The sequence below is a fragment of the Polyodon spathula genome, chromosome 22 (assembly GCF_017654505.1).
Source record: "Polyodon spathula isolate WHYD16114869_AA chromosome 22, ASM1765450v1, whole genome shotgun sequence".
Lineage (NCBI taxonomy): Eukaryota > Metazoa > Chordata > Actinopteri > Acipenseriformes > Polyodontidae > Polyodon > Polyodon spathula.
The window spans coordinates 3,837,909-3,861,526 of NC_054555.1; the positions used below are offsets into that span (position 1 = coordinate 3,837,909).

Here is a 23,618-nt window from a genome sequence, read left to right on the forward strand (position 1 = left end):
TAACAGATAACCTAGTTTAACATTACTTTCCACACAACCCCAATTGGCAGAAGTACTTCACACAAAGTATGCATTTGAAGGTGATTTATTTATACAGTACAGCAGTTTGGAGCTGTGACTATATAGCAACCAAAACAAGCTGCAGTGCTAATCATATTGTGTCCTTGTTACCTATTGTATACACCTGTGGCTCGCAGTAAAACCTGGAATGGCTGAAACTGCTATGCAGTAGGAGTCTTTTTTCAATCCTGGTAAATTAAGTAAATCGCTTACCGTAGCAATTCTAAACCTTCATATTGTTTCAGAGGAGGAAAGTTTTTAAAATACCGCTGTTGCTTTAGTGTTCTGTTCAGTTTGTCTAAACTGTGGCAGGTCTCAATACTGCTGTTTTTTATTTAATTCATTAAAAGAAAGGGTCTTTGAAAAACATCTCAAACTTTGTGTGTGAGTGTACAGTTTTTTTAATATTGAAATGCTGACCACATGATCTGTACATTGTAATAAAGTCTGATTTGCATATGTTACTGAAGAGCGTGCGTGATTACTGTTATCGAGACCGCAAGCTTCTAGTCCTGCTTTCCAGGGCTGTACTTTAGCTCCGCAGTTTGTAATTGCACTGCCTTTCATCCTTGAATCTTTTATTATCAAAGCTTTCCATTTTGAGAGGCTGGTGGTTTAAATCAAATTGCCCGCAATAGAAAATATTGAAGATGCAGTGAGCAATTAAGTGTTTGAGATAAGAGTGCCAAGCTCTTTACTATCCAGAGTTCGCAGGATAGTCACGTGGTTAATGCACAGAAGTGTCGGATCATCAAAAGTGGATTTCTTCAACAGTTAAGTCACAGAACACAGTGGTTTATTTTGCTCATGCCAATATTTTGAAGCCTTTTGTGCTTTTCTTACTTTACTGTATGTTTTTAGTCATGATTTTACAGAGTACAGCTGAACAAAGAAAAGACAAAGCATTGTTTGCACCACTAAGCAAACGTTTTGTAAGGTGGAACTTAAGAAAGTGGACCTAATGACACCCCCCCCTACCCCATTTCTCAGTTATGCTGTATGGTACTGAAGGATGGTTAAACTTTACAATAAAATACATCTTGTCACATACATGTGGTAAGTTACTGTCCTGTATCTTTTGTACCAAGTGCAAAGCCGTGGGTTGAGGTTCTGTTACAACGTGCACATTATTGGGGGGGAAAAGGGGGACCACCCAATGGTGTAATTAGAATTTTTTTTAAATGAAAGCATAATACAAGTTCTTCTTCTTCTTCTTGCATAATTATTTTATTTAAACCTCAAGGTATATGTTTAACATGTCCTTAATAAATGGGCAACGTGTTTTGAGCTTTTGTAATGCTAAAGGTGGCTGCCAGACCTGCTCTCGTGCTCTGCATATACCATAGTACCGTACCGTATTGCACTTTGTTATCTGGGGGTAATACAGTAGACTCAGTCTGAACTCTTCACATAATCACGAGATAATCTAACAGACCTAAAGACACTATTTTAAATGACAGTAGGTGGCAGCAGTGAAGTAGGATCTTCTACTGTAGCTTAATGTAACGTTTTAAAAACCATGGGGACGTTTGCTAGCAGGATCTTTCGTGCTTGACCTCTGTATTCTTGTATTGCAAAAGCAGGTCAAGTGTGTGTAAAACAGAGGTTGCAGCTCAAGTCAGTCACAATGTGCTGTGTCCAGCAGACCACTGCTTAAACCGTATGTGTGGATCAGCAATTCTGAACCTCACTCACCCATGCTTCACACACAGAGTGCATGGCATTAGTTCAGTTATCATAGTTCAGTGTTCAATTATTTAACTCGGGGTGCTTTAGAATCATTGCAATTGCTCTCTTGTGTCAAATTTTAAAATATATTTTCTTGTTTTTGTTGTAAATCATGCCAGATGTTTCCAAAAATATAGTAGTTTGTAGATATTTTTTTTTTCTTCATTATTCTAAAAGAGTTACATGATTATCTGTGTCTAGCCACATGTTAATGGATTAAGGTTTCACATTTTGTTGAAAAGGCTGAAACACATTTGAATTCCCAGTATTTCGTTTTTTCTGTTATTTGTATTCGGAGGAGCAGAGCAAGAGCATTCAGGGAAAGGAGAACAAAAAACGAAGCTGTTTTCCATATTGATTCTCCTGCTTCATGCATTATGGACGGCTCTGGTGTAGTAGATTAGAAATGTGCAGCCCTGTAAGGAGCCTTCGTATTGAGTGCAGCATCATACCCTGAGGAAGAGAAATCGATAGGAGCTTCATTGCACTGCTGTAAATGTACCCATGGAGTGGCTTCAGGCATGGCATTGTGAGCAACACTCTCAATACAAATTGTTGCATGCTGGGTTTCTACTATTAGTGACGCACAGGCCAGAATGTACAGAATAAGCAGGACATGTAAGTTACAATATGAACAGAATTCATATGGGACATATGAGAGCCATGATTCATTAATGTCTTGCAGTGCACAGTAGCAGTCATGCACTGCTGTACAGTTTAAACGGCTGTCTTAGATGTGTCCTGTGTTGACATATGTATGTAATATTACATAGTCTTGCACTGCAAAGTTTGTAGGCACATGCTACCTTTTTATAGTGTTTTTTGTTTTATATGTATAAAATCAGTAAGTGATCCAGTGCTATATATTTATATACAGTACACGATGGTACTGTCCCTCTTTGTTCACATCTTTCCTAACCAGATCGAAGGACACCATTCATCATGTTTACAGCAGTACCAAAACTGAGGCTGTAGATATGCTTTCAGGGGAAAAATAAATGACTCATTTTAGACAGTTGCTGTCAGTCACAAGGGGCAAAACCACACTCCTAACTAGCAGTTTTATCATGGACAGTATGACAAGCCGCAATGAACACTGTTTGACTTTGGAGCTGTAATGTACAGTATGTGTACTGTATTGCAGTTACTATGTCATTAATAGAACATGAGGATGTACTGTAGACCGCTCCATCGTGTGCTAAATGCTTGTGAACACTCATGCAGGGTAAGACTTCAAATTGGTGTCCTCTGTGTAATTCTGCTTTGTGCTAGCTGCTGGTGACAGATGGAGTTTTTAAAAACAAGACAAATGAGCAGCTCTTTCTCTTTATTTATATTTATTTATTTATTTATTGCACTAAACCATATGCCGTTTCTAAAGGCAAAATGAGAAAAATGATCAGCCTCACTCCCACTTTCCCCTTTAGCTTCAATCTGTTCCTTGGTACAGTAGCCTCTAGCTCCTGATCCCTCTGACACTGACCTCACTCCTGTTCTGTTCTTTTCTCAAGATGCTTCATTTCTCAGACCCAGGAATGACAGTTGTACTGCATGCTGTGTGCTGATTGCACACTTACACTGGTATGAGTTCCACAGTCCTCACATCATGAAGACAATAAGAGGCTACACATCTTGAATCATATTTATATATTTTATCTTACTACCATAAGTACACTCAAGTCACAGCCTGCAGTACTATATTTTCACATTTTGAGAGGAGGCAAAAAATAAATAAAAAACAGCATAACATGTCAACAGTTTCATTATGACAAGCGGATAACCTTTGATGGACAGACAACTATTGTAGTGCTCGTACTTTTATATGATCTCAACTGTGAATGTTATTTTTTTTCAGATCGTATTATTCTCTTGCCAGTGTGTGCTGCTGTGTAAACAATCTGTAATTGTACATATTTTCTGGGTAATGTATTTCTTATCAGATCAGACTTGAAAAGCCTTGCTGAAAAAAAGGAAATGCTATTGTTGCTGAATTGGGTATAATTAAGGATTTCAGTGTAGTTGTTTTAGGATGAGTCTATGTTTGTACAGTACATACAGTACCAGGTTAAGAAGGGGTTTTCGTTATATAATTTTACTGTGTGCGTTCTCCGTGTGTTCAGGGCTCGGTGCTAACAAGCCCACCTGTTTATAATTGCTGCCTGGCTGCTGAAAAGGTTCAGTGTTTTTCCTGCCATATGGCTGATTTTATATTATTTCACCCATGCATTCTTTGGACTCCAGTGGCCCCTGTTCACAGATGCCGTTCAAACAGCTGTGTTTAAGAGTATTGCTATTTTAAAGTTGCTGTTTTCTCTCAAGTGCAAGGGTGTCGTCCGCCACTGTTTTTACTGAGCAAACATCACACATGAGTAAGGCTGAAAGTAATCTAAAATGATATGAGGTATTGGAGAAGGGAAGTTGGGTGGTGTGTGCTGGCAGTCAGGCGATTTATTTAACCTTTTTATCCCATTTTAACAGTCTCAGTTTGTACACTGTACAGTAAGTTCTAATCAAGTTTAAAACAACCAAATGACCAATACAGCCTACAGTACTTACTGGAAAACAAAGATCATCAAACACATAGCTTTATGTTCTACGTTCTTGTTCTTTTAAAATGCGTCTAAACGTCCTTTTTATTCAGGTGTACCATTCTCGCAGGTAGGATGCAGTTCAAGGATTCTCTGGATTAAATGATCTTTGCTCACCTGAGACTTGTGATGCCTTAAAATAAAATACAAAAATGAAATCATGTATTTAAATAAAATGTGTGGTGTTTTTTTTTTTTTTTTTTAGGATTTAAACACTATTTTTTCTCACCTTCATGGCATGGATATTTTATCTCATCTCCGAGAACATCAGCTCAGGTAAGTTAAACATCTGGAGGAATGCTAATAGGAAACACACACTACCATCTGTAACCTACTGTAATTCAACAATTGCACACTAGATGTCTTGATATTCTGTGTGCAGGTCACTGCTAGGGAAGTTTAACCCTTTCAGTCCTGAATTAGGTTTGTTTACTTCTATTTCTACCCTGTCTCAGCCTGGGGCCTAGGAGTTCCACGAGGTTCCACCATGATTTCCGATGGTATATCTTAAGATAGATAACACTAGAGCTCGTTCAGCATGGTTGGTGACAGGTGGTCAGAAGTGGGCAGATTGTCTGAAAGATGTACGTTAAAGGCTACCAAGTTGCAGTTTAAATAACATTAAGGGGAAGCCCTAGAATACGTTTACTGAGGGAGTTTTAACTGTATTCAGATTCCCCTTGGAAAGCACCAGCATTTCTTACGATATCATAGCTGTAACTCGCTGCATACTGTAGTTGTTGCTGTTGAGGAAAGATTCCTTGGGTAATAAACAACGTTAGGCTTTAACAGCCTTGTATGGTAAGAGGGTTTGCAACGTTCGGGCATGCATGGTTGAAGCTCATGTTCAAGTGAGCATGCGTGTGAGTCTACATTACATTAACAGCCAATGAAACAATGATTATAGGGCATTACATTGGTAGACTATCTTATCTGTACGGTGGTGCTCTACTTACCTAACAATTATACACCAGAGTAGACACTAAGAACGATAGTGAATTTTAGTTGTAAAATAAACACGCTTTAAGGTTTGGTTTGCGGCTGTTTGACTGGATCTTCCAATTAAACATTATTATATTCAGTTACTGTACGGTACGTGCTTGATTTAACAGAAGAAAAAAAGATTGGTGAAGTATACAACACAGATTGCACAGATGACTAATGCTTTTGGAAGTCCTCTTTTAGACCATGGGTTTGGCACGAAACCGTTTATCTCTGTACCATACCATTTTATTAAACTTGCATTTTTCACTTAGAAAAATAAATATGCTTAGGCTGGCCATAGCAGCTTGCCACTTAAACACTCAACTGCTTTTTGTTTCTTTTTTGTCAGATCAATGTGTACCACAGCTCGTTATGAGAGGCATGAAGCCCATCGTGTCCTGTTCTAGTAAGTGCTTCGGATCACCAAGTTTAGAATAAGGCTTACGCGTTTGATAAAGCATGCTCTGTATAGTCTTGAGGTGATTGAATGGATGTTGCTAGCAATACAGCTTCTACTATAGACGCACTTTATATGGGCAGCAAAATCACATGTCTCATTGCCATCACAGTAAAGCCTATTGGAATGGTCAACACGGCTTTGTAATTAGTGATTAGTCCCCAGCTAATGTTAAAAGAAGAATTTACAAGGACACATGCATGGAGTGAAGCTGCTGCTGCTGAGCCACACCACACCCTAGTCACTGGACTTGAGGAAGCTGGTCTTTTGTCACCAGAAATGCATTTGTTTTCTTATCACATGATGGTTTATTATTTTATTTTTCTTCTTGTTTATTGTATTTGCAGCCCCCACAGCATTTCTACATGTTGGTATATCCTACTCTCAGGCTCAGTGTTCATGAAGGAATCCATGTTTTTACCCAGATGCTGGTATGTGCAGTGCATTATACATCTATGCAACATCACTTCCATACTGCAATAACAGTAAAAGAGTAGTTATTTCAAGCCTATTTTCAGACTGCAGAGGAGTTGGTGAGTCACCCCCCCTGTAATGATTTTGTAAAGATGTTCTTTAATATTTCTTCCAAAGAAGTTAAGTTGATACAAAAAGATCATACAGAAATGATGGATGGTTACTGAAATGCGTAGTGCATTTGACAAAACCAGCTTCATACAAGGTTGCAAGCATTACTGGCATAACGTGAGCACGCTAGATCATTTCTGAATATCATGGACTTTGTCTGTTATTAAAATCCACTTGAGTCTTCATTTCCAGGAGAACTTTCACAGATAGACTTAGGATGTAATGTATCTTGATATAATCCATGTAAAACATTTCCTGTAAGGTCCCAGTATGGAACCTACAGTAAGGGTATTTCTTAAGTACAACTCCCCAGGAGTGACAGGAACTGATTTATTTATATATTTTTCACTTGGTTTATTTCTTGATGGATTTTGCATACAACTTTTGGTAACACCAAGATAGCTTTAGAAGTGACAATAATGATTTTATTTTGTTTAAATAATTGGAAGCTTACACTTGTTGTAATTCTGTAATATATAACATTTTCTAAATTAATCACAAATAACAACTTAAATTAAGTTTTGAATGTTGTGTGTTTTTTTTAATTTTACAATATTATACTGTTTTTTATGAGCAGGGCTGCAACCCTACTTCATTACTTTACAATGGGTAGTAAAGAAAGATGAAAGCCTCGCCAAGTTTTTAATGCCCTAGTTAGCTCACTGATTTTCTAAGTGCATGTTGATGAAACCCAGCTGGTGGGCAACAATCAGGGCTGGGTTCTGGTATGCGGAACTGCTGGCAGCCTTGTGACTGAACCATGTGTTCCCTGAGCTCAGCCAGCCAGGAATGAGAATGCTTTGCACAGCGCGACGCCAATCTGAGCTCTCGTCTAACCACAAACCACGAGAAGCTAAGAACAGTCGAGGGAAAACAAGCGACTTTAAACTTGAGATTTGGAGGGAAAGAAGCCAGAGGATATTTCTGGATTACAAGTTGGGAGGACACTTTCTAAAGTTTGTGTATTATTCTTTTATTATCTACTTCATCATTTTCCTATTTTTATGTGTCCTTTGTTTCTGGTTTTATAAAACCTATTTTTTATTTTTTATTTTCAAGATTTGCCTTCCATTGAAGCAATATTATATATATTTAAAAAAAAAAAAAAAAAATAATAATAATCCAAAGGTGTTTCTGGGAAAAATGTAGTGCTCTGATGTTTCCCCCTTACTGAGCGGGGATTTTAAATTGAGTTGTCAACAAGAACAGACCAAAGCAGATTGGATTTGACAAACTTCTCAGACCAAGGAATGAAGTAATGTCGTAATGAGGATTTGTATGCATTTGCTCTACCTTCACAGGATTTATTGAAGGTAAGCCTGAAGTGTGTATGTAAACTCACTTTTCGTGCATACTGTAGTTGCTGTCTGATTCAATCTGATAAACTTAATTACAAAGGCAGTTGTGGTTTTAATCTTTTTTTTTTTTTTTTTTACAAAATGGCAAAGGGTTTGAAAAGGAAGTTTTGGGTCCATTTAATTATTTATTTGTTCAAGTTTACTGTGGAGCTTCAAAATGCTGGCCTTCCCAAGTTATAAGGGAAAGGGGTCTCTTGTGGCTTAATTATGGTGTAACTTATTTTCCATCATGCCTGTACTGTTACATTAGTTACATAAACTGGTTCTTGCTTTGACTTAGTTGATCCCTTAATACAGCTCCATGAAGCTTCAGTGTACACTAAGGCTATGTTCACACTGGGTCCGTTTAGAGGGTTTTGTCTGCGTTCTGTATGGTTCGGTACGTTTGGTGTGAAGTGTGAACAACAAAGTCTGCTTAGGAAACGAACTGTACAGAGTCCATTTGAACTGACTGCAGCCTTAGAACTACTGCTGCTGAATAATAAAGAAATGTTGAATCACAGCTTCACCCCTGTTGTGACCTCATTCTAGTTGGTGGTGATTTTACTGGATGGATGTAAAAATAGACATGGATAGATCGAGTAAATGTTTGGCTTGTCATATAAATGTTACACATTCTGTTGAGAATAAAGTAGTACCACTCCTAGAATTCCCCACAGAAAGATTTTCAGTTTAAAAGCGCAGCCATCAATAACAGGATGTACTGTGCAGTGTACTTTAATCTTTGATTTGCCATCAGTGTTAAACTTTTTTCATACATTTTTTTTTTCTGTACAAACTTGCATTTTAATTGGAGTAATGGATACCTTCCCCACTAGTTTGCTGTCGCCATGCTACTGCTTGCTGTAGGTGCAAATGGAAAAGCGTGGTAACATTTCTGAAAGTTACTGCGGCAAGTCTTGTGACTATTAGAGCTAAATCAGCAAATTCTGTTTCCAATGTTATGCAGATAGGAGTATAGGCTACCCCAGCAGTGAGCAACATCTTTTTTTTTTAAAGCAGGCTTGAAGTGTTTTTAATTAAATTCACTATCTGTAAAACGCTAATTAATAAGAGCATTTTTGCTCTATAATGCAAAGGTGAAACATTTACTGTAAAAAATCTTTGGGTTTCTACTTTGTAAGTGTTTTTAGGGGGTCCTAAAAAGGTGGGGAGTGACTTATACACTGGTGTAACCTATAGGCTTTTTCTTGAAATTGTTGTCTCAAAAAGGGGGGGGGAGGGGGTGACTTATACACCAGTTTTTACTGTAAATACTGGAAGAACTATAGAAGCATGGGTCAAATGTGTTGGGATATAGAAATAATAGTTCATCTTTATTTTTAAATTAGGTAATAATATTTTATTGTAAGAGTAGATGGATAAATTAATATTTCATGTATTTGCACTGTATGTGTATGTGAAAGTTTTGTGTCAACATTACACCTACCCCACATACCCAAATCACATACAGGCACCTGACCTATGCACACACAGGCATCTGACATATGCATACATGCTGTATGCACACGATTGGTCCCAGTGAAAAGTCTGAGAAAGAAAGCACGGGAGAAGTTATCATAAAAGGAAATAACCCTTGATTCCTTGGACTATTGAATTGTATGCCGGTGAAAGTACAAAATAATAAAAAGTGTGCAAAAGGAATTGTGAAAAGTCATGAACTGAGTGCAATGAAGCCAACTCACTTTAAAACTAAAATCCTATTTTTGACAGTTCAAGTACAGCCTGCAAGTAAATATTCGAGATTAAGACAATGTTTATTTTCAATCTAGTGTGTGTGTGTGTACTGTATGTTAGGTTTCCCCGCAAGTCATAGTAAACAACTCTGGGGAAAAAACTGAGAACTAAGAAAACCCTGGTTATGATGTACGCTGATAAGTATTTGTGTGACCTACACTAAATACAAAGCGGTATGTAATTCGATATGTTAACAAGGTAACATTATTTCATTTGACTTTGTGAAGCAAATGAGTTCATTCTATAGGCTGATGCATAGCTTTTGGCCATAACTTTAGCCATAGGCAGGTCACAGATATAAAGTAGCAAGCCCTGGGGAAGCCAGTGGAGAGAGCTGATAAAATCTAAACAGCAACTGAACTGAATACATTATCTTCTGCTGGCTGGGGACAAGAAGCTGCTTGGCAAAATCCCCACCAGCTGACAGCAAGGTTTAACTTCACCCAAGTGTGAAGAGAAGTGTCCAAGCAAGCCAGGACAACGAATCACTCTGCTTTCAGTGAAGATATTGAGTTTGTGTAGAAAGAGAAAGTCAGGGCTGATGTAGATACGTGCATCCTTATTCAAAACGTAATGGACAGTGAGAGTTTGCCTTTATAGCGGGTTGTCAGTATAGTCTCCAGCATGGATAGAATATTACCAAAGGCCTTGGCAGTGCTTGAATTAAATATAGTGCATTCATATTCAATGTGGGGCTGATGGCCAACACTTAATTCCTTTAGCATCCTGAAGCATAAAAGGGAACATTTTGAAAAGACATCTTATCTCTGCATCAATACATAGTGCTGTCAGCACATTGCATTTTGAGTGAATTTAGCATGCGATTTATTGAACGATCTGATAAGGCAACACTAATTCTTTATTGTAAAAGCTGCTGATTGTGACAGTGTATGAAGTAGTTCTGCTTTGCAAACTTGCTGGATAGAGAGCATCTTCCTTTTGTTAAATTGGAGCATGTATTTTTAATATGGGGGACTCCTTTTGATTACTGACCATTTTAGGGAGCTGTGATCCTGCTGAGATTAAAAACAAATACATCAAAGAAATGAACGTGTTGCTGTTGCCTGTCGGGGCCCAAAGCCAATGTTCTTTCAGGTTCAATTGTATAGATTTTCTTTCTCTCTGTATTTGAAGGTAGATTCTTTGTTGCTGTGTAGCTTAAAGGAACAACGGAAATATATAGGTCAGCAAAACGAAAAAGAACAAAAATGTCTCAAATTGAGTGAAAGATTATTCCCTCCCCCCCATGTATTACCGACTTGGTTTTCAGACTTCTCATCAAGTAGAGAGGAAATTGCTGTCACAATGTGATCAGTAAAAGGGTCTTTTTGGTGTTAGCAACTACTGTTAACATGGTCATGTTGACTGATCTTATCCCTGCTTCATCTTGAATTCCTCCCACCTTTCTTGAAGTCTGACAGCGAATTCTACTGTATACTATATCCCCTTCAGGCACTGTATGCAAAATTGTACCATGGTACATTTTCTATCTAAGTATCTATTTTATAATGCACATGTTTTTTTCAGAGTGATGGCAGGGCAACTTCTCAAACTCCATGTAGTTCACACAAACTATTTTGCATTTTAATAAAAAATGGTTTGTGTTTTTATTACATTTTTTCCATTTTATTTAATGTAGTAACTTTACTAGTTTAACTAGATAGGGGATTTTGATCACAAAAACTAGCAAGTCTTGAAAACTACCGTTATATTCTATCCCAGAATTAGTTGCTTCTCACACTGTTGGTTTAAAAGCTGTGGTGGGGTGCTTTTACCACAGTCTGTCTTAAAGACGAAGGGCTTTTTCGTCCAGTTTGGTTTCATTTCTTCATTTTGGATGTATAGCAGTTTTTGGAATATCAGCGTTTTTGGAAAATTTTGAAAAATCAAAGATGGTTATTTTTGAAGATCACCACACATCCTGATGTAAATGTGCTTGGATAGTCCCTTTTTTTTAAAGCCATTTCACCCCTTTGCTTACCAGTTTGAGTTTACTATACATACTAGCGTTTGTCTATATTGATTCATTTCTGTAAAGGAGAGCTACAAAAGTAAATGTTTTTTCTAACCTCCTGATTTGTTTTTATTAATATTATATTACTGGTTTATTGTTGGTGCTTGGAATGTTTTGGTTTCTTCAGGATATACAAGTATTCAAATACAGTTCAAAAGATAAACTGCTCCATCCTGGTAAGTTAGCTGTAGGTCACAAGGTCAAAATGCAACTCAACCAGTGGTTTGAATCTGAAGTCGTGAGATACCAGGAAGCAGCAGGTCCTTATCTTCTGTTGCATTGTCTTTTGAGGTATCTGCGTATTCCTATTTTTAAATTATAACATAAGCAAAGGAAAGGGCGGGGCCAGTGATAATATAGTTAGATATGTTCCTACTCCTTTAAAGCAGAAGATGCTCAATAGTGTTGTTGTTGCATTGATTTTTTTGGCATGAGTTTGATATATGATTGTCCTTTGTGTATTTTTCTTTTCTGTGTGTTGATATTATCATTATGTTTTCCTGACAGTTTTGGCAAACAGTCTGGGGGGAGAAGAGGCTGTGAATGCATCATTTTAGAGCCATCAGAAATGATTGTGGTAAGTGGACTGGTTTCTGTGTGTTTATCAACGTGGTCGATCTACTGCGTGGTTGTATTAAAAAGTTACAAGCAGCTTCTAATGGAATGCCATTACTGTACATTTTAAATGGGCAGCCATCCTGAACATGTAGGTTGTATGCTTGCATAATTTTACACAATAATACCAATGCTGCAGCTGAGAGTGTTCCAGTGATTGCCATTATCGTGATTCAAGCGGGTTTGACGCCTCCAGCTCTTGTAGGCAGTAAATTAGTGTGACACATGGAATCCTACATGCACTTTGAAAATGGACAGTGCAAATAGAAATAATTTCCATGCAAAACCATATAAGTGATGCCTATGGAATGCTCATGTCAATGTTGATGCTGCACAATGCGTATTACTTTTCTGTAAAACTTGTCTTTCCCTAGCATTGCACAGTAGGTGTAACACACACTCTTGGGGAATTGGTTATGGAGCATTTCTATTCATTCAGTATGGCTGCTTGTCTGTGCCAGCTACTAGGTTTTGCTTATTAGCAACAGTCTCGCTAAAAAAAAAAAATCTATTTAGTACATTTCATAGAGGTTATATAGGGGTTCATTTTTCTTTTCCTGATTTTTAATTTGCTATGTAACTCGAATCACGTAAGTGCATTCTGTAACATCCTAAATTTGCATTTCCCTATTGCGAGTGAGTTTAAGTCCTGATGGGCAGGTGTAGACATTACTGAAGTTTCAGGGGGGAGGGACCGATTGGTCACCTATCCCTCCAGAAGAGTTTGTGCAGGGAAAACCAAGCTCACATGGTAGGTGTTTCAGTAGATGATCATTATTTATTTATTTATTTATTTATAAACAGTCCACTCATGTCATCAGCGGTCACCCAGCTCGTGGCATGCTTGATTGTGGGGTTATAAATCGCTGATGCCAGCATGGTCAACAGCTCGGCTCTGTGGGTAAACTGCTGGCGTAACAGTGAAAAGGGTCACTGCAGAGTAGGACTATGTTTGAAAGAGGCTGTCTACGGAAGTGGCTGTATGTCCCCTTTAGCTGATGGACCAGGCGCACACAAAAGAAGGAAGCCCAGCAATAGAGCAGAATGGAAATAAGGATCCCATTGCAGAGAAGTTTGAGAGATTCCAGCTTTTACTAGGAGTATTATTAAATACACCCGAAAGTGTTAACTATGCATGAAAGATGATGAATGAGTTTGAAAACTATACCCATGTGCACATGTACACACAGTAAGGAGTAATGCAATGATTGCATATTAGTTTTGTTGTAGTCTTAGTGATGTCTCCGATCTCATCCTGTAAAAGATTTGTTTTTAAATGTACAAAAACACTGCTGATGAACATATGATGAACATACACCTTTTTGTTAAAGTTCCCATTTCTAACTGCATAATGAACAAGCCCTGTCTTTTATTGTGGTATGATTGTGCTTATTGTCTTGTTTGTCATAATTATATGTCAGTTGAGAAGCATTGGTTTAAAGAGTGTATTTAGTCGCTTTGAATAATAGTTGCCATTAGTAACTGGGCTAGATTTATATAAGTCATTGTTGACCCACAATTCTTAAAATATAATGAAAACAATTGCCCAATGCTTGGCAGCATTTAAATAAAAATAAAGCTTGTTTTTTCTTACCAACGTTACAATCGTGCTTCCTTCTTCGTATGCTGTGTTTTGTCCAGGTAGACTAGACACACACAGCTGCTCCTATATGATTTCAGCTGATTTAGTAGAAGGCACTTTTCTGGTTCAGTGCTAGAGTGCAGTTTGTGCATTAGAAAAAAAAAAAAAAAAAAAAAACCATCAATTTCAGTTGATATATTCAGTTAAGATATGCACATTAGTTTGAGGTGGAATATAAATACATATTTTAAGAGTGTGATAAGCAGAATAACTCACAGGGAGGGATTAAAAGAGTGGATACTTTCTCTTTAGTTAGGCCTAGATATTATTGCATACTTCAGTTCAAGCTTTTCCATATCTCGTGCTTTCCTTCAAGTTTTCTTTTTTGTTAATTTTAAGTCCTTTCATTTTCACAGTAAACTGCAGTTTACAGTTTGACGCAGTTTAAGTTATACAGGGATAGATCTGCCTGTTGAGGGCTGCTATGCCAGTCCTGGTTCAGTGCTTGCCTCCATTCCCTTGGATCAGCAGGGTGTAAAGCCCTTGAACGGAGGTCTGGTGATTGGTAAGGTCAAAGTGTTTTCACTGAGGCTGGAAGAGCACCGTGCCATCTTGGGATATGAAACTCAGTTGAAGGCATGCTGAGTGTCACCCCTGCACTCGTCTCTGGCTCTACACCCTGGGGCTGTGTGGCGGCCTGTGCTGATGCCGCTCATAACCGTCACACTCCTCACTCCCCATCAATTGGCTTGTAGAACAAAGGGGCCAGCGTGACTATCTCCAGGTCTCCATCACACATTTAATTAGCCATCTGCCTCATGGTGCAGACAAAGTCACATTTCATCCAAAAGCCATCAGAAATCACCAGTGATATGAGCAGCCATATCAAGAGACTGGACTGTACTTGCCCGGTACTGTATATCAGTATCAAGAGACTGGACTGTACTTGCCCTGTACTGTATATCAGTATCAAGAGACTGGACTGTACTTGCCCTGTACTGTATATCAGTATCAAGAGACTGGACTGTATTTGCCCTGTACTGTATATCAATATCAAGAGACTGGACTGTACTTGCCCTGTACTGTATATCAGTATCAAGAGATTGGACTGTACTTGCCCTGTACTGTATATCAGTATCAAGAGACTGGACTGTATTTGCCCTGTACTGTATATCAGTATCAAGAGACTGGACTGTACTTGCCCTGTACTGTATATCAATATCAAGAGACTGGACTGTACTTGCCCTGTACTGTATATCAATATCAAGAGACTGGACTTATCCTGGGCCTGGATTTGGTGGTCTCTGTCATTTCCTTCTTTAGCCAAAAGGTTCTGTCCAAGCCAGCACCATGAATCGTGTTTCCTTTAGTTTACTCATCAGTAGATGTGACCCAGCCTTTTTATTTTAACTAATTTTCCTGTAAAAAATTTTTTGGTTGTTGTTGTTATTATTATTATTATTATTATTATTAGTAGTAGTAGTACAAGTGTTTTGCGTGTTTTTTTTTTTTTAAGAAAATAAAATGCTCGATAAGTAAGTGTGTTTAGGGCAATGTCGGTTTAGACTAGCTTTGCTTCGAGAGGATATTTGTATATTTAGTTTCCTTCCGGGAAACAGTGGCCTCTCTCTCGTTGCAGTCTTGCTTTTTGTTAAGTCTTCAGACTGTTAGTCAAGTCTGGTTTCCCCTCTCTGGCTGTAGAGATCTTGTAAAGGAGAGACAGTTGTGTACACTTGCTTTTTCAATGTACATGTTCTCCTCATGAGTCTGCTTCGGTTTCACAGGCTTTCTGTAATATGGAAGAACTGGGTGTTTAATCAGGATCCGGAACATGTTTTTCAGGTGGAAAACACCAATGAGAACGAGGAGAATGCCTTGCAGCGGGAAGATCCACGTCGCCAGTCCAGACGCAGATTCACAAAAGTCAACCAAAGGGGGGAGAGGCAGATCATCACAGACAACGAGGAGTCCTCCAACAACCCCCCGGTAAGAGAAAAACCTTGTTTTATAAAGTATTGACAGACCTGGTCTCATCCACTCTCAAAACTGTTTAGATAAAATGCTGATCATGAGTGAGATTGCTACTACTTTTTATTGTTTAATAGTAACCCACTGTAGCAACTTGTGTTCCAGAAGTTTAGGGTAGATGACCATGTGGTATTGGATGTTAAAAATGTTTGTTATTATGTACAGAAATACACAAGCGGAGCGTGAATAAGAATAAACAAAGCAAACTGAACGTTATAATTAAAAACATAAGGCCCTTGACAAAGCAGGTTTACCAACTATAGATCTCGTCATACAGAAGTGATCTGAAGTCTAATAACATTACTGTTCTATTTAGCTCTTCGTTCTTGATTTATGTCCCAGTATAATAAGCCCACAGGAATCAATATGCCTCTTGCCACCAACTGGTACAAATAAACGACCACATTACAAAAACAATCCCGGTTGTCCCGTGCTGGGTAAACTGATCACTTTGTCCCTTGGTTTTAGCTTTGCATTTCCCTGAGCAAAAAATGTTTAAAAAGTGGCTTGATCAGAACACTGCTAATGTTTTGAGGAGTTTTAGAATCTTCAGGACAATTAAAATGCAAAGTCACAGAAAGAAAGAACGTTCATGCCTTTTTTGAGGATGAAAATGGTAGTGCCATGAATAATGTAAGCAACAACATAGCATTTGTAATTGTTCAAGATGGCACCAGACTCGTCAACTGATTTTATACTACGCTGCAGATCAGTATCTCCTGGACTCATTTTTAACTCTAGCTTTAAGTGCAAAGCTTTCTTATGTGCTGCAGTAAAGTTTCCGCTTCAGTAAAGATAAGACTGACAGACGTCAGTAATGCTGCACTTTGTTAGTTGCAGAACTACCGGTATTTCTGAAATTGATAGGAGAGATAAGCATAGACGGCTCGCAGCAATGACAGCGACTCCTACGTGGCACTAATTATTTTAGATGTTTAATAGTGGAAGAAAAAAAAAAGATCTGTTTCTCTAGGGGAGTTCCCACTCATAATCATTCCAGCTAACGTGTCATAGAACCGCTCTTCCCCATATTTCATCATTTAGAGATGACAGTTCATTACGTTTTACTGTAATGCTGTAATGCTGTTGGGCAATTCGGGCTACTCCTTCATGAGAGCACGTTCATCCCCTCCACTGTATCTTACAAACATTAATACAGGGCTTTCTGTATTCGAATATTCACAAATGTGTTTCATTCACGCTTGGGCCATGTTGACAGTAAAATGGTACATCTATGTATTACGATATCAGAAACCTGATTCACTGCATTGAATAATTGACGTTGTATGATGTGTAAGCCAGGTGGCAAATTAACAAGGGAGTGCAACATTTTCAAAACTGACTGTTGTCTGTGTGCTCCATCTGTGAAGTTTGGATAGTAAAATAAAAAGAGGAAATTTGCTTTAAAGACTAAAATATAGCCTATGTTGTTATAACAGCACTTTCTTTGTTCATGTATGAATGTATGTCTGCACATTGAACTACGCAGATAAAACAGATCATTCCCATACCTGTACTAGATAAGAGTAAGATATTGAGCCGGAACATGAAACTGTGTCTCCTCTAAACTATTTTCTTTTTGCCCCCCCATGTTTTGTTGTCCTGCCTGCTGGACACAAGGATTATGCTGATAACCAGGTAGGAAACTTTATGACTAATCATGACACATAGTTTAGTGTTTTCTGAGTCATCCGATGCACCACACGTTAGAATAATTAAAATTCAAAGACAGTGCACAGTTATTTCTTTCAGTCCTCTCACAGCGGAGACACCATCATGTGGGGATGCTGTTGTTAAAGTGAGATCTGCTGTTTGGAACTGTGTCCATTGCTAGACTCTTGTAAGCTGACAACACATATGTGTAAGCTGAGAAAGTACGTGTTTAAAAACTGCTATTCAGTTAAATTAGATCGGACAGCAGCGTAACAGTTGTTCAAATCGCTGTTTGCACAACGGGTGTTATCCTATGCAAGGCATGAATGAGCATGATTTGGTAATGGTATGGATAATCTTTTAAAGGGTAAACTCATTATCAGGAAACGAAAAGGCTGCTACCTATATCCTTTCCTCTGTGTATCTTTTTTTTTCTCCTTCTTCAAAACAGAGGTAATTACTGTAGTCCTGGAGGTGGTCCTGGGAAGTTCTTAACGAACCATATTATTAGAGGAATGCAGAGTCTGAGAAGGCCAATTGGGGAATCTAAAAATAAAGGAGGTCCCACCATTAAGACTGTAACACATCCGGGACATTTAGCTTCTTCATGCTAACATGGAGACCTTTTATACCATCAGTGCATGGGAATTGGTTCTTGGTCATCTGGATCTAAAATAATTTACTGCAGGACAAAATGTCCCAATTTACTTAATAAGCCTGTTTTTCTTCTTTTCTTTTTCATTTATGCTCAATATGCAGTAGTTAGAGGCTGATGAAAACAAAACTAATTATCAGATGAGCTAATCAGTACGGTTACAATGATCAAATGAAGAGTGTAAAAAAAGAAAGAAAAGGTATTATTATTATTTATTATTATTATTATTATTATTAATATCTCTGTCTGAAACACATGAGCGGTCATTCTCTAGCTTTGTACAGTATGAGTGTACATTTGTAGTGCTTAAAAACGGAACTAAAATGTATTCTGTTCGTAAGCAACATGGCAAAGTTGTAAGACTGTAAAAAGGAAAAAGATTTTGAGTTTCAGTTTGTGGTCACATAGACACAGAACAACACAGGACGTGGTAGGATGAGGTGCCAGTAGAGTCTGCGGCATTTTTTTTCTTATCTGATGTCTGTCTTTGTTTTTCCTTCCGTCTTTAACGATATACACAAGTCTAACTTTAGACAAGTCTATAACAAAGATGTCTTGAATACTGAGGCTTGCATACTACAGAGGGTATGCTCTTCCTTTTAAAGCTGTCCGTATGGATAAAGTGTCATTGTTCCAGTGCCAAAGTTCATTAAGGATTGTACAGGCTTGTTTCTTTACATTTACACACTGGAATAAGTGACTTGAGATCTTGAAAGGTAGTGTTTGTATATCCCAGTTAGTCAAATAAACAGTATCAACTCATCATTTCTCCTATCAGATTGGTAGAGAAGGTTAAATAACATGTATGTAATCTTTTCTAGTTTCTATGTGGTTTTTTATTTGTTTTTTTTATTTTGTATTTAGACGTGTTGAGAGGAAGCTGTAAGATGATATATGCACCAATTTGGTAATTATTTATCTAGGATAGAAAATGAGGAGGAGTAGAGATCAGTGTCAAAAAGGCACTTGTAAGTTTCACTTTGAAGGAGCTTAAGAATATTTGTTTAAAAAAAAAAAAAAATTTAAATGTCAGCTGTAAAGTTTACCTTTGATGTTTTCACCCTATAGATTAGCGTCGTCATAGAGATGGCCTTTCCAACCCCCTGATGCTGTAAGAGATCATGTGATAACACATTAACCTGGTCTACCACAATCGCTACACTTGCATTTTTTCCCTTCACTGAAGGCTAGCTTGTAGTGTTGTGGTAGACGAGTAATTCCTCAAGGGCATAGGGTTCCAGTTCTGGGATCCAGAACAAATACTCAGAGTTCATCCATAGAATATGCTAGCATTGTAACTAAAAAGGGTCCACACAACTTTACACAATGTAAAAAAAAATATGTATTTTAAAGCAATAAAAATAAAAAAGTTGAAGGACTGTTCAAGTGCGCAAGTGGACCTATAAAAACAGTGCAAAGGATTGTAGCAAAACTAAATGTTGTTGTGCCTTCTGTGGTGCTGCTGCTGTTGCTAATTTTAGAGGATTACATCATCTCAGTCTGGATGGCAACTCCCCCCTCGGGATGGATCATATTTTCATTCCAGTTAGTGTCTTGAATCTCACTGATGCTATAATCAGGCTCCTTTTCATGGTCCATCACAAAACAATTGGCAGCAGCTGGAGTAGTCAGTACCCTATTAAACCCTGCAGATTAAACAATATTTCACCTCTGGGGGACCTGCCAGGGCTTTGGGTGCAGGGAGGGCTCACGTCTCTCGTTCACAGATTTCAGGAAGTGGGTGGAGACGGCTTTTTAAAAAGCAGGAATTCCTGAGCAGTGTCAATACTGAGAGTCCCGGCCCAGCTTTAACACGATACGCAATAAAAAAAACAGTTTTGGAAAGTTTTATAGTGGAACAAAGTGGACCGGACATGCTGTGGCAGCAGAAGAACACAGCTCCCCAATCCCCAGCCCCACTACTTTATCAGTTAGGTATTTATTGTTGGATTAATTGCGTTAATTAGGGTAGTGGATTGACAGCTAAATTCGTCGGTTTGACTTCAGGCGGTACACCACTGGTAGTGACAGTTCACGTTTATGCAAAGTCTCCTGCCGGTTCTCCTCAGCCATGCCCTGGAGAGATGTGCCTTGTTTGTTGCGGAGTGTGGGGATAGTTTTGAGATGTCTAAATGATTAAGACAACCAGCCAGGGAAGGTGACAGTCACTGCTGTGTGTGGAGCCATCAGACCCTCCCCCCCACCATGACTACTTAATTTCTTTCCTGGGTTTATTGCAGTAATCTTACCAAATTATTGTTGCATATTATTCTCTTTTTAGAATGTTTATGTGAAAGATTATGGTTGTTTTTAATAATCGCAGATGGAGAATCATACATTCTAAATAATTTCACAAAATGTTTGCTTTCTGCAGGCTGCAACTGAGACCAAAACACATTTGTATATAGAAAGCAGTTTCCAACAAAAGGAAAAAAAAAGCAATAATCTCCTCTAGAGTAATTTCATTGTGTGCTCTAGCTTTAGTTTGAATTAAAAAATACATTTCATTAATTGTGCATTAGGTGAGATGTTATGCATTTTAGTTTGGGGACATGCAATTATATGCAGTTTGCCATAGTATCATACTGCATACATTACAAGGAGTAACGTGCCTTAAATAAAATATGAGAAACAATGAGTGCATGCCTTAGATGTATATACAGGGAAATGCAGACAGCCTCACTGAAAGAACAATATAATGCGCTGGAATGAAAATATATTTTCCTTGTGATGGCTTTTTATAGATGGGTAATTTCTGTAATGAAAACAATACAAATAGTAATAGTAATAATAAAGAACGTGGTCAGTTTTCTGTCCACATCACTTGCAGGCTGGTACTGTAGCCCTGCATGCTGTTCCTTGTGGATGAGATTCTCTGGGGAGTTACATGTGCTAGCCTTGGGTTGGCTGCTGGTAAAAAAGGATGATGTCATCCTTACGTGAAGGCAAACTGAGAAGAAATAGAATTTAGTTCCCATTATTGAGCCGGTGCAAGAATGGTTCAACGAATAAGACATTTGCATCAGTAACTGAGCGTAATGGATTTATTAGATCTTACAAGCATAATGAGAACAGAAATGCTGTGCTCTCAAGCAGCGTGCACAGTGAGTGCATAGTTTCCTGCAGATGTAAACCTTATTTTTAGGTTACTTATCTTTGCTTCAGATAGGAACAGTTTTTATTGTTCACAACAATAACAACTTTGCATAATGTGTGTGTGTCCAAGTGTTTTTATGTTTGGGTATTATTTTGCCGCAGTTTCGGATAGTGTTTCTTTTTGCAATTAGTCTTGTCCATCTAAAATGAGAAGGGTTTGTCTCTGGTCTAGAATTGTTACAGGGAGATTTGAATTTCATATGTATTTTCTTTAAGAAATTAATGGTCCAAGTCCTAGAAACACACAATCTGTCATTATGTTCGGTTTAACCCAACCATTTGAATTGTAATGCGCTTCATATAAATGAATTCAGAAACCTACTTGTATTATTTGTTTTTCCAGCAATGCCTGCTTGGGGGGGGGGGGGGGGGGGGGGGTGGGGGGGGGGGGGGGGGGGGGGGGGGGGGGGGGGGGGTAAAGGGGGTGACTGATGGAACACTTACAATATGCAAATGATAAGATTGAGTTTCAGTTAAAGAGAGAAGAGAATAATAGCAGCTGTTTTGTGGATAACATTTGATTCAAGAAATGACAGCAGTTTAAAGCGTGCCCCTGCTGAGAGTTATTGTTATTTCTGGGTACTTTTGGAAATGAATGCACTCCAGTTTGTGTTACTTGATCAATAGAGATGCTCTTCTAGATGACTGTGCCGGATAGCCAGTTGGTCTGATGCAGTTTCTCAAGCTCTCTCTCTCTCTCTTTATACAGGTGATGTCATCTTTTAGCTCTATTCTCCTCCCACTCTTCTCCTTATTAGATGTTTCATCTTGCACTGCAGAGTCCAATCGATGGGAGGTTCTCCTAGGGGAACAACTGAGAAACAGCCAGAGATATATTCACTAGGAATTAGGGGAACTTGAAGCTCAGACTTGCTCTGGCTACGGATAAGCGTTTATTTGTAAGCACAGCATGTAAATACCGGTGTGCATTATAGCTGGCATTTGTGCTGAATGCTGAGCAATGATGGTCATTTAGTTTTTTTTTTTTTTTTTTTTTGTTTTTTTTTTTTGTTTTTTTCATTCCTGCAGTATCTTTTGGTGTCAAAGCAAAGAACAGTTTTTGAATAGTTAATTTTATGTTAACCAAGAGGTGGACACAAAGCTGCACAAGCTGGGAATTTAAACTGCTGTGGTGTTGCACTGCTTTGTAGGAGAATTCTTTTTTTTTTGCTTCATGGTGCAAGAACTGCATAGTTTAGTTTTTTTTACTAGTTGGTTCAAAAGTGAACTTTTGCAGGTGAATTAATTGAAACCTGGTTTTATTTGGGATTGCTATGAAAATCTAGATTATGAGCAGGGATGTTTTTAATTCTTCAAGTGGAGTGCAGCACTGCAGAGTCATTGGGAATGGTCATTTTATAGCCTGCTAGTTACCTGCCTATATTTAAAGAGCTGGTACTCGAGAGATACAATACAGGCTCATTTAAGCTCAAGCTATTTGGGCTCCTTTATTTCACTTCCTCTCACCAGTGTAATCACGTTCATGTCTAAGACAGGTCTGCACTATTTCTCACATGCTGATAATTGACATTGTACAGAACTGTGAAGCAGATATACATGTTCCTATGTCAGAAGAAAGTCTTGGACTTTGACGTACCTTCCATTTGAAAGGGTTTCTGTTTCCTGAGACGACGACTCCCTGCAAAATCTCTTTTGTAGAAAGAAAAGGAAAGAAAAAAAAACCTCCGCTTTTTGTTTTCTGTGTTTGGAAAAGGAAACTTTCCCTCCCAGCCCAGGAAATGGCTTTCCTCGTCCGTTGCTATGCCAACTGCTTGCAGCCCTGGTCCTCAAAAGTAAGCAATACTGAAACGAGTAATGTCTGTGTAATGTATCCTGCACTTTGGGCACAGTTATATAACACTGCATTTATCTTGTTTCTAATTGTGAATAGTAAGTCATTTGGTATTGTATTGTCAGGTGCTTGTCTGAGAATTGGAATATAAAGTTAAAGTATAATGCGGCTTATGGGCTAATTAGAATCTATGGTCAAAGATGAGATCAACTGTTAGCTTATGTATAGTCATATTTCTCTGCCAACACAGAATTTTGACATGTATATTCTGAGAGAAAAAAGTATACTTATCACTGTAAGATTCACATATGTGTGCCTGTTGATAATGGCTTCCACTGTACATGCTTTTATGCATATGTACAAAATATTGAAAACTTACATATTACATTTTTGGTATCTACTTAGTGATTATTAAAGAGATTATAGTCTTTATGTTTTGAAATAGCATTTACATGTACTGAAAAATTGGTTCATTGTGTGATATGAAAAATACAAATGCAAAACAGTTGTCATTTGGAGTTATATATATAATTTTGGGAAACAGGCAAATGTAATGCAGTAAAAGTACTGCATAATTATTATGGCTATTGCAGAGTTACAGTGTTCAAAATAAGAAGCGTTACAGT

At 38.1% G+C, this 23,618-nt stretch overlaps 1 protein-coding gene across 8 annotated transcripts in view; it reads left to right on the plus strand.

Moving 5' to 3' along the window:
• The window catches only part of LOC121296772 (rap guanine nucleotide exchange factor 6-like), a 72,565-nt gene that overhangs the window by 10,624 nt on the left and 38,323 nt on the right, over positions 1-23,618 (plus strand). For 3 of the 8 annotated variants that reach the window (XM_041222542.1, XM_041222547.1, XM_041222543.1), the window contains exons 2-7: positions 4,582-4,652; positions 5,710-5,766; positions 6,165-6,248; positions 12,019-12,088; positions 15,551-15,694; positions 17,357-17,374. In XM_041222542.1, coding sequence (XP_041078476.1) covers positions 4,582-4,652; positions 5,710-5,766; positions 6,165-6,248; positions 12,019-12,088; positions 15,551-15,694; positions 17,357-17,374 — 444 coding nt within the window. Of the gene's footprint in view, positions 1-4,581; positions 4,653-5,709; positions 5,767-6,164; positions 6,249-12,018; positions 12,089-15,550; positions 15,695-17,356; positions 17,375-22,680; positions 22,994-23,618 lie in introns of those variants that run through there. The other 5 variants (XM_041222544.1, XM_041222545.1, XM_041222546.1 and 2 more) reach the window with 5 other exon arrangements.